This window comes from Grampus griseus (genome assembly GCF_964374135.1).
Source record: "Grampus griseus genome assembly, chromosome: 15".
Lineage (NCBI taxonomy): Eukaryota > Metazoa > Chordata > Mammalia > Artiodactyla > Delphinidae > Grampus > Grampus griseus.
In genome coordinates, this window is record NC_139009.1 from 24,806,924 (window position 1) to 24,819,351 (window position 12,428).

Sequence of the window (12,428 nt, forward strand, 5' to 3'; positions counted from 1 at the left end):
GAAGTCCTTCTCCAATCATTCAATCTAAAGCAGCCTAGAATTATATACTGTTTAAAAACCCTTTTAACATTTTCTGCATAGCACACATCACTATTAGAAACTAACTTCTATACAATATCCTTAACTTAAAAAGAAAAAAAATGTATCTCCTCCCATTAGAATAAAATGTCCGTGAGAGCAAGTTGGCTTGTTTACTGCCATATCTCCACCAGTGCCTAGAACTGTAAATGCACTCAAAAATAACTGGTGAGGGCTTCCCTGGTGGCGCAGTGGTTGAGAGTCCGCCTGCCGATGCAGGGGACACGGGTTCGTGCCCCGGTCTGGGAAGATCCCACGTGCCGCGGAGCAGCTGGGCCCGTGAGCCATGGCCGCTGAGCCTGCGCGTCCGGAGCCTGCGCTCTGCAACGGGAGAGGCCACAACAGTAAGAGGCCCGCGTACCGCAAAAAAAAAAAAAAAAAAAAAAAAACTGGTGAAAAGAAAATCCAAATGCCTACTTGGTTGACATCTCCACTTGGATGCCTTAAAAGCAATAGCAAATATAACATATCCTAATACAATTTATGATCACCCTACCTTGTAAAAAATCTAGTCCTATCTTCTTGTGCTTCCGACTTAAGAGAACAGAACCAAGACTTAACCAGCAGCATAAGCCAGATATCTAGGAAACATCCTTTTTTACTTTTTAAATTTTTATAAATTGTTAAAGGTTACATTCCATTTACAATTATTACAAAATACTGGCTTTACTCCCCATGTTGTATGATACATCCTTGTAGCCTATCTTACACTCAATAGTTTGTACCTCCCACTCCCTCACCTCCATGTTGCCCCTCCCCCCCTCCCCACTGGTAACCACTAGTTTGTTCTCTAAATCTGTGAGTCTGCTTCTTTTTTGTTATATTCACTAGTTTGTTGTAGTTTTTAGAAGGAATTATCCTTGATACTTCCTTCCCCTCCAAGTTCAATTGATCTCCAAGTTCTATCATCAATTTGTCTCTAAAATATACTGGATGCATCCACTCTGTCCCTCTCTTCCACCATCACCAACCCATCCACTGTCTAAATTACCATGTCTCACTTGGATTATCAAACTAGTCTACTCATTTCTCCTCTGGCATCCCTCCAACCCATTTGCTGCACTGTAACTATACGATCTATTCACATACAATCTGATTTTATCACTTTCCTATTAGATATCCTTTAAACAGCCTGTTCTAGATTCTCTAGCCTAATTTCTCACTACTCTCCCATCCACTCATCCATTAATTTAACAAATACATATACTGAGTACCACAAACAGGCTGATACAAAATGGACAAAGATCCTGATCTCACGAAGCTTATCTAATAGGGCAAGTTTTCATCAACAAATGAACAAATAATAAGTCACACAGTAATAAGTACTAAGAAGAAAAATAAAGCAGGGTAAGGTCACAGAATAACTGTTCACCACAGGGGCATAATGGAAAATTGTGGGCACATTTCTGGGTTGTGCCAATAACTAGAAGATACTGTCAGGGGATTTGGTAGATGGAATCCAGGGATGCTGACTGTCCTGCAATACAGGACAGTCCCACACAGAAAGAACTGTTCTCATCCTATAACACTTTCACATGTCCATGTATGCGAAAAACCTGCTTATAATTATCTACACTCTAACGCCATTTTACATACAAACACAAAGAAGTTTTGCATGATTTTAATATACAATAGATTTCCCAGGAACAAACTATCATATAAAGTGAGGGAAGACTGTACTTTGTTTAGTTTACAGTTTTGCCAAGAAATGTTCACCATTTTGGAAAATCAAGTCACCCACCAACGTAACTTGGTAAACGTAAGACAAATATAAATAACTGTTTGTATGTGGCTGTTATATTAAAGATACTATGTGTAAGCATCTAACTACTTCATTGTCTCTTTTAGTACAGTTGGTGCCTGAGCATTTACATTATTAAATATATATTAATATATTATAAATTACTTTCCTTTTATTTCTTTCTCAGAGTACACTTAGGGTATTCATTTAACTCAATTATGTATATAGGAAGATTATAGTCACCAATTCATTCATTTGAAAAGTATTTGTTGAGCACCTACTTATGTTCCAATTGCTATTCTAAGCACTTGGATACATTAGTGAACAAAACAAATATCCTTATGTAATAAATAAGTAAAATATTCGGTTTCTTAGAAGAAAAAGTGGAACTCGGTAAGGTGGACTGGGAATGCTGAAAGGGTGGAGTGTAAGATGTCAAATTAAATACGGTGGTCAGGGTTTCCCTGGTGGCGTAGTGGTTGAGAGTCCGCCTGACGATTCAGGGGACACGGGTTCGTGCCCCGGTCCGGGAAGATCCCACATGCCGCGGAGCGGCTGGGCCCGTGAGCCATGGCCGCTGAGCCTGCGCATCCGGAGCCTGTGCTCCGCAACAGGAGAGGCCACAACAGTGAGAGGCCCGCGTACAGCAAAAAAAAAAAATACGGTGGTCAGTAGGCCTCATTGGGAAGGTGAAAACGGAGCAAAGCCATAAAGTAAGTGAGACAGTCCAGTGCAAAGAGGGCAAAAGCCCTAAGCTAGGCACACATATGGCATTATCAAGAAATAGTAAGGAGACCAGTGTTTCCACACTGCCTCATAAATATCTTATATCTCTATATTGTAACAGCTTCTTTCTAAATCTGTTCGATGATTAGACTGTAAGATCCATTAAGTGGGAGATCATGTTTTCTCTTCTTAGTATCTTCAATACTTCACATAGTACCAGACACACAGTGGATACTCATTAACCATTTGCTATATGAAGAAAATAAATGATATAGAACCAGAAAGTTTTCTGAGGCAACTAAGAACTAAACCTCAGAAAAATAAGATTAGAATAATAGCCAGAAAAGAATTAACTGACTGAAATGGCAACATAATAAAGCCAAAAAAAAAAACAAAAGTCAGTGAATTAAAATCCAAACAAAATTCCAAAGGTAAAAGCATTAGGCCATAATTGGATTTAAAGTAACAGAATAAATTTAAATATGATAAAATCTCCTAAGTAACTATTTTGTATGATAAAATCTCCTAAGTAACTGCATTCATTCCATTTGACTTTTAATAAAATAATACTACTCAATATAATCTACTTATAGTTTCAGATCCAGATTCCTTAGTAAAATGTTTTATCTACTTTAGACTAAATATTTTTATACTAAAACATATACATAAAGCTTTTCACACACTGGTAAAGTTGACTTTAACTTTAACAGATTACAGACTTAAAGGCTGGTGGAGTTTAAAGACAATTTAGAGACCAAGCCTCTCCAAGTCTCTCATCTTAGAGATGACAAATTGAAGACTAGAAAATTGAAACGATCTATTGAAGGTCAGAGAGAATTAGTGATATATCTGCTAGATTCAACTCCTGGACTAGTTAAGAATACAATAATGCTTTAAAATTCTAATTTAAAACAAATTAAAATTCCATTTAAGAAAAACCCAAATGGCAAAAAAATATAACTAAATAATAAAATAAACTTAGAATTTGTTATGGTTGTTTCTGCTTAACAGTAAGTAATGGAATTAGTATCCCATTGTCCCTAAAACTAAGACATTCCCCAAATAGTATCTAAAAATCTGTATCTAATTATTCAAGGTGTAATTAATCAAATAAAATTAAGATGAAGGAAATTTCTACTAATAGAACAGGGATTATTTTTATAATCAATATCACATGACTACAAAATATATATTGCACATTTAGTTAAAGATAGGGAAAGAATTATTAGCCCATTGTATATTTTAACATATTAAGTCTTGAATCACTAATCTGAAATTAAAGAAAAAAATCTTAGAGCAGTAAAACCCCACACCTGAAGGACTTACCATTTTATCTAGATGTTCAATGGATCTATAAATCTCCCCCTGGGATTCATCATAGTAACTGTAACGGAACCTTTGACCTTGAAACAAATATCATGTACAAAATAAAATAGGGAAAAATTAGAAGCTAAAAAGAAAGCAAGCGCTTACCAAATAATTTCAGTTCTCATGGAAGGCAAAGCACAGCTTAAGCCTCTGAGAGAATCATTCCCAAGAGCCCTTGTACATAAAAATAAAAGGCATATTTGGGAAGGTAATAAAGAAATGATATATCACCAGTGTTTCATGATGTTGAAAACTATTTCAAACTGTAAAACCTTAAAGTCACGAGCAATACAAAAGACTATGGAAACAAACAGTTTAAAAGTTAGAAGCATTGTTAAACATATTATATCGGTCTATAATGGAAAGTAAACGCCAAGAATATGATTCAAGAAAATTTGGCTTAAGGAAACTATCTCAATTTAACAAATCAATGAAAGCTTAGCTTTTGTTGTACAAATGCAAAGATTTAATCTCTACTACAGAAAAGAAAGAAAAAAAGTAGGTCAGAGATATATGTGGCTTGTATAATTTTTATGACCTAGATTTTAAAAATTTATCTCATTTTTGCACAATTTTCTACTTGGAAAAGGATCAATACAAGTGCCTTTAAGTAGGATACACAGAAGTATAAATATAACAAATAGTCCTACTCTGACAATAAAATCTCAACAAAGGTACAAGCACAGGACATTCAATGTTTAGCTATTCTCCAAAGAACAGAGAGGGTAAAATGGAAGAAGTTTAAAAAGAAGGTAGAAAACAAAAGGCTCAGGAAATAAAATTTGCTTCCTACTATAGTCAAAGAAAAGCCAAAAGTTAAACATATTCATAATTAATTACATATTATTATTCAACTGATTATGTTGTATTTCAGATATATCTAAACCTATTTTTCAGCAATGCCTTTATTTCCAAGAACTCATTACTTTTATATTCTTTATTTTTAAAGATTCACCAAAACGCAATTTTGAAGGTATCAGAGTACACTAATCATACACACACATACTATGCATCTTGTGCTTCAATTTTACAGCGAAGTTCACATATCCAATTATTATCCTCCCATCTGAGGAGGCGGGTTTCTTTGGCTGGATAATTATGATTTTTAAGTTTTCTGTTTATCTCACTAAAAAAATCACCTTATAAATAATGAGACATGTAAAATTATAACACCCTTTTGATGTCCTTTTTTAGAGAAACTACACATCACAGTTCTTAACATTTCATTAACTTGTTGATGCTAATCATCTCTGATGGTCACCTTTCTACAATACACCATATTTCCTTTACTTTCACATATTAACTTTTCACATACATTAACATGCACAGCTACTCAATGTGGCAGTTCTTATTTCCCTGCACCCCCTGCCCAGCGCCACTATTAAATAAATATTTCATCTTAAAATTCATGATATCCTATAATCAAGCAATAGGGTTCTGAGACAATTACCTGCATTCTGAATATAACAACCTTTTCTGGTAAACACTGGAGATTACTGCATGTTGCTATAACTATCAGATTCATTACAGTCCTTGCACTAAAAAAATTCTTAAACAGTGACAATTCTATCACTGAGTACCCCTATATTAAATAATTCATCAGACATTTCTTACAAAATTTAGAGTTAAGTATAGCTTTGTTTTTCTTTAAAGAATATATGTACTTCCTCCTAGCTAACAACAGGAACTATATAATTCACCCTATTTTTCCTATTCGTCAGCTGGCTGCCAGAAGATTCAAAGCCAAATGTAATGTCTGTCATAATAACTTAGTGATTCAATTCATTGGTACTAAATTTCTACTTCTGTTTCAAAGTTCTTTTGATGAAGCTGCCCCAAATCTTCTGTGAAATGAATAAACAATTAAAAGAATAATCTTAGACAAGAAAATTCTAACTCACTGTCACTGTAATAAGAGTAATATCCTTGGATGAAATCAAGATGAATATTCTTTGAACCCGAGCTGCTTCAGGTTTATACTAACACATTCTCTTTTTCTTGCTTCTGGTGCTGTCAGTTTTAGTTGTCAATAATCCCTGTGACTGGGACATAATTGTCTTATCTCAAGACTGCTACTCTCAGGTGCAAAGAAAAATGCATGTACTTTGTGACATTTACTATTCGAAAGTCCTTTCTATTTATTTCCAAGTTCAGAGCCGCTGTTTCAAACGCTGAAGTTGGTCAAACCTGCCTTAATCATAAGTCAGAAGTGTAACTATATTTTAAAACTCGGTCTTGTTCATATGGACCACTTTCAATGTAACTTTCACTTAAAAACTACTTCTGAAGTAAGAGAGAAGTACATAGAATGTTTAAAGTAAGTTAAAATACTAAATCAACATGTGATTTAATAAGAATGAAAATATACACAGAAAATCAATGAGCAAATGTTTAATATTTTGCTATCTACTTTTTGCTACTCTTTAGTAGCCACCTCCCATTTAGTAGCTGAAGAACTGAGTAGAAATATTTGATAAGTGTTAAAGGATTTATCAGTTAAGAAGCTAAATTTACACTACTAAGCTACTACACTGAAAAAAGTATCCTACTTATGATAGCTCAAATTGTCTTACGATCATTGTTTTTAATTATACAAACATTTCAAAATTACTTTTCAAAATTACTACATTCTGGTCAATATACTTAAAGAAAGCATCTTATTTGAAGTAAATAGTTGCCATCATCCTAGCCTAAATGTATATACATACATATGTATGAATATATGTGTGTGCACATGAGTACACACACATACAAGTTCAGTTAAATACTACTTGGAATTTGAGTTCAAAAGATTTTTTTGTTTCTAATTATTAAAAAAAAAAGTTTGTCAAAATTTTATTTAACAAAAAATAAAAAAGACAATCCTAGTGCAATACACTGATCATAAATGCAATTTTAAGTATTTATTGTTCATTTAAAATATATTATGATTTCATGTACCTCATGAGTTTTGTTTTACAATATTTCTAACATTCAGTTAAGTTTATGCATCTAAACTGAACAAATATAGTTGCCTATGTGCCTGGAGAACTGGACTTGTGAACTTTTATATTAAGTATGAATAAAGCATATCACATAGTAAGAGAAAATTACTTACCTGAAACTTATCCTTTCAGAAGGTACACTGGGAAAATGGATTCTTTGAGCCCCTGTTTCAACTCCAAGTATGAGCTTTCTAGCTTTAAGAGCCATTGACACTGCCCCTAGGGGCAGCACAAGCTTTGGAACTCCCCTAGTGAGTATGTCAGTAGTTTCTTCAGGTGCCTTCCCTCAGTTCTTTTCAAATTCAAAAGATGAGAGGAAAAATAACCCAAGAAAAAAATCCTGTAAAGCAGAAACCTTACTCTTTGAGGGAAGGAGGGTAGCTCATTTGTGAATCCATTCCAGAGCACGCTTTCTGAGAAAAAGAAATACAGGTAAGTAATTTTCCCATCTCCAAAGGTGACTGGTGATTAATGAGTGGATTCACAGAGTGTGGAGAATAAGCTCCAGGGATGTCTGTTTAACACACAACAATCAACTAATGAGGACAAACATAACAATGAATGGTACAAGAACCAACACTACTTTTGAATTACCTCAAAACAAAAAGTAAAAAAAATATTAAATACCTCAACATTAAGCTATACACTAGATTGCAGAAACAAACATGAGCTTGGAAAGTTGTTCAATAAAGCCCCCAAAAGATCAGTCAGTAAGACAGACTACCAGACTTATGTCCAGTAAAAACTGTACTGTTATACATTTACTTAATCACTTTATGTTTATATGTTAAAACGTTTTCAAATATTTGAGTTAAACCTCACAACAACCTGTGAGATAGACTATTAAACCACAGTACACTAAGGATCTAAACTGGGGACACTCATAATTGACGTCACTACCAAAGAAAAAATGTACTTCACAAAGAAAATATTATCTAAGTATCTCAAATAAGGTAATCATTTTCATAAGCAAAATACTATAGTCCTTTCATTCTGAAGTCTTAGTTATAATGTAAAATTATTGGCTTTATCTCAAACTTGTAAAAGATTAAAACCCTAAATATGTGAAATCAGTATGTACCAGTATTTGAGAAGACAAATGTGAAAGCCTGAATAAGATATATTTCAGGAATTAGCTAGCTTACACTCAAACCAATTTAAATATTTAGAAAATAGTAATACCCTCAGACCCAAGAGACTAACAACAGAAAGGAAGAAGAGTATGCATGAATAATCACGTGTTAATATATATTAAACTAGAATTCTGAATAAAGATATAAATTTCATAAACATTGAAGGAGAATGCCAATTTTAATAAGTGGCACATATTTATAAAAAAGAAATTACGTAAACCTAGACAAATATAAGTTTATAGATAAAAATCCAAAACTGCTGAAGTGACTGTAGTGTAAACTCTATTCATATTTTAACAAAATAATATAATTTATCATTAACATCTACCAAATAAATTTACTGAAACTGATTTGAACTTAAAACTACCATTTAAAAAGAAAATTAAATAGAAGCATGAACCCACTTTTTAAGAATCAATTTCTGTTAGGTCCAGTTTCATTCAGAAACTTCTTAGAAGTTAACTGAAAGTTATGTTAATGAAAGTTGTCAGTAATCTAAATTTGGAAGTATAAAGTTCAGGGTGATCAGGAAAACACAAATATTAACAGTATATACGGAAAAGAGCAAAAATGAAACTCAGGAAAATAGAATAAAAATTCTACTAACTAGAAAAACTAAAATAGGCCCAGACAAAATCCTCTTACACGGAGCCATCCTCTAGGATGTGGAACTTGGTAAGTACACAAAGTATGGACAATATTACTTCACCATGGTAAAAGTCAAATACTAGCAGCAAGTGTATGCCACTCTTCCTGGTAGTAGTAGGAAAGGTGAAAAGAGGTGGGATCATTAAAACATTACCAGGGAAACATCATCCTATTGGACTCCCTAATGATCAAATAAAACGCAGGAATTGAAACGCAGGGGGTTGGCAGGGTGATTCAAGTGAGGGGATAGAAAGACAGGGCACAATAGAATCTAGGTTCCCAACTCTCCCTTTGCTTCTCTCACCCAAAAAGAAAAATTGAGAGTATTTTAATCTTTCTATTTTTTCTCTAATATCTCTTTCAAGTCTAAATAAGAGCTAAATGGTATCTGAAAGATGAACATCTTTAAAGTAAAATACCCTTAAAAAAGAAGTCATTCTTATAATGGACATTGGCTAACAAATAAGGTTGACAAAGGCAAAATCCTTCCAGTTACACACATATAGGTCTCCTAACTGTCTCTATCATCAAGTTTCTCATTTTATTTTCCACAGAAGCTGGACATTATATTATATAAAGAGAAATGACCACTGGAGATGAAAGATGTCGTCACTGCCAGTACTCTATTGTTCAACAAAAACAAAAAAATTCCACTGTATATATGTGAGTAATTGATCAACTGTACCATAATCAATTAAGTGATTTTTCTTCAAAAACCAGCTATTCAGAAATGTGGAGTGTGTTAAGAGCATAACTCAATGAAACTTCTAAGATCTCTGAGTACTTGAGGAAATGAATCCTTCCTGTGAAATGACTTAGAATTCAGTGTCATCATTATTTATATGGTAAGATCAATCTGCACAGCATCTTTAAAACAAGAAGAAACTACTAAGTATTATTGTCATGAGAAAAAGCTAGACTTTTGAGATGGAAATATACCCCTCATTAATTTAGGAAAGATGACCAATGCCACTAAAGCATGAATTTGAAAAATACGAAACAATTTCTAAGTAACCACAGTTTAACCCATAACTAGCCAATGATTCATATTATTTCAACAGGCATATAAAATAGAAAATGAAGCTTATTTTACAAGAATGACAGTTACTATTACTATTGTAGAAAGAAGTCTACCAATTTTGGAATAGTGTCCATGTAACTCTTTCCACTTACTCCCAAACCTCCATCAAATTTCCTAACAAGAATTAGTACAGTGCTTTCCATAAGTACAAAGTAAGCACTTAATGAGTATTGTTAGTGATAGTGATACTGAAAAAATAAACACTTGAAAAAGTTCCATTACTTAATCACCAAATGTAAATATAAATATGTTCTAGTCTCTAGATGATTCCCATAGCTAACAATCATCAACCTCTGGAAATTTTGAGTTCTTTTTTGTAATTATCACCAAAAAATTCTATCTTGCAATTTAAATTCCAAAATTTTCAAGAAATCAGGAGATCAAATGGCCTAAATAATTTTCTGAGGACCTAGATAGAATATAAGACAAAATTCATCTTTCTCTCTCAACATTCTACTTAAATATAGTAGTGGCTTAGGATTTGCTTTATAATCATCAATGAGGTAAAAAGGATGAGTCCACATAAAAGAGCAATATTAAAACATCTACTCATGTTTTATGTGGATTTATGCTGTGGTTGTACGTGCTGCCAAACTTGAGGGAGGGCCCTGAAGAACACTATCAGGGGAGTGAATTATTCAAATCATAAAAGTGATTTTAAATGATTCATAAGAGCCTTAATTAAAAGTGAAGAGGGAGGGAACACATGCTTCAGGAGCTTTTAATTTCTAAAACATGCTTTATTATCAACACAAATTCATAACACTAAGTAAAATAGCCTTTTTTTCAATAATGATACTCCCTAGTTTTATTACTAAACTTCAAAGTTCCCAAGAAAAGAACTCTTTCAAGCATCTACCTACTCAGATCTAAGTAATATACTTATATCCATAAAAAATAACTTCTGCCAAAGGTAGCAAACCAACTAGCAAATAGAATTCATTATTAAAGAACCCTGAGAGCCTCTTAATGAGTTTGACAAGGTAGCAGAGCTACATGCATACCCTAATCCAGGGCTTCCAACCTGAGCACTATCAACATTTGGGGCAGGATAATGCTTTGATGTGGGGGGCTGTCCTGTGCATTGTAGGATGTTTATTTAACAGCTTTCCTGGACTCTACTCCTTAGATGCCAATAGCATCCCCACCTCCTTCCCCACCCCAGCTGTGATGACCAAAAATGTCTCTAGGCATTTCCAAATGTCTCTAGGCATTTCCAAATGTCTCCTGGGGGGACAGTCAGCCCCAGCTGAGAAATCAGTGCCTTAAACAGAAATACTTATCTAGACCATTAGGGAGGATGGTTCTCTTGAACCGAAATCTCAAGGCCATGCATAGTGCAGCATGAGGTAAGAGAAGAAGAAACCAGCCTATCCAGGCCTGATAAATGTTGAATAAACTCCAGCAATCAATGATAAGACATGTAAAAGCCAGGGCTCCCTATATCTCATTAAGAATGTTTTTCTGGCCATTCTGTATCTGAAAATTTATGGTGTTGTGCCTTATGTCTTTACTATAATCAAAGAAATAACTAAAGAATGAACAGATAATGGCATCCTTAAACCATTAAAATAAATGAGTCAAAGAGATGTCCTAAAAGGAATAGGATTCAGAAATATTCTACAACAGTAATGGATAAATGAGAACAAATTGTATCCAAAGAATTCAAAACACAAAATTTACTAAACAAGGCATCCATAAATGTCTCACTTCCTTTATGATCTATTCACTGTGAAGCTTCCTTATTCTTTTAATTCACAATAATAACAAAAATCTCTTAGGAGTCCTTACCCTTATGAACCATTACCAATTTAGACCACAGTGCTAATAGCTAACATGTAACAACCATTGGAGGGTAGTTCTAAACTGGCAACTATGGGCAAAAATTAAGCACCAAAGGAAAAAAAAGAAAGAAGAAAAGACTAATTACAAAAAAGGAAATGTGGAAAAGGACTTGCATAGCACACAGTGCTCTTCTACGGTCTAAAGAACATTTGTTTTATCTACCAAAAATTTAACTTCAGAGAATCTATCACACAACTCTACCTGGAAATGGGGTTAAAAAATCTTAACTCCCACTAACCTAAGTGTCTAAGCAAGGATGCCCTCACAGTGTGAATCCAATTATACCAGTCGCCTTTGGAAATGTATCCATAATCCCCTATTACAATCTCATCCTTTTTAAATGACCAAAAGACTTTTTTATTCACCTTTAAACACTGTTGCTAAAAGTAAAACTTTCCACGGAAAGTGATAAAGAACTGAAAATCAGAGCTTAGAATGAAAAGATACCTTTAACCACAAGTACATAATATCTACCATGAAATGTTAAAATCTAGAACTTACCCCAATGGCAGAAATCAGAAGAAACCACAAAGAGATTACTAGGATCCGCTAGATATTTACTGAAGAGTTTTCCGAATTCCTGTTCTTTTGACTCACTCAGAGCTCCAACCAATACAGGAATAATGGTAAACTCATCCTTATGGCTTAAAGAAAACAGAAAACAGAAAAAAAAAAAAAAAAGTCATTTAAGAAATATAAGAATAAAAATAGTTTTCCAATGTGTTGGCACTAAAAAGTGGAACATTTATTAATAGTGGAATGGATAATATACATAATATTGCTGAATTCTTAAAATCTATAAATTAATGTTTAAAGAAAACCAT

General features: G+C 33.7%; 1 protein-coding gene across 3 annotated transcripts in view; it reads right to left on the reverse strand.

The window, feature by feature from the left end:
* The window catches only part of MEMO1 (mediator of cell motility 1), a 129,511-nt gene that overhangs the window by 8,113 nt on the left and 108,970 nt on the right, over positions 1 to 12,428 (reverse strand). For all 3 annotated transcript variants that reach the window (XM_082672575.1, XM_082672576.1, XM_082672574.1), the window contains 2 exons: positions 12,106 to 12,248; positions 3,872 to 3,948 (listed from right to left, as the gene is read on the reverse strand). In XM_082672575.1, coding sequence (XP_082528701.1) covers positions 3,872 to 3,948; positions 12,106 to 12,248 — 220 coding nt within the window. The remainder of the gene's footprint in view (positions 1 to 3,871; positions 3,949 to 12,105; positions 12,249 to 12,428) is intronic.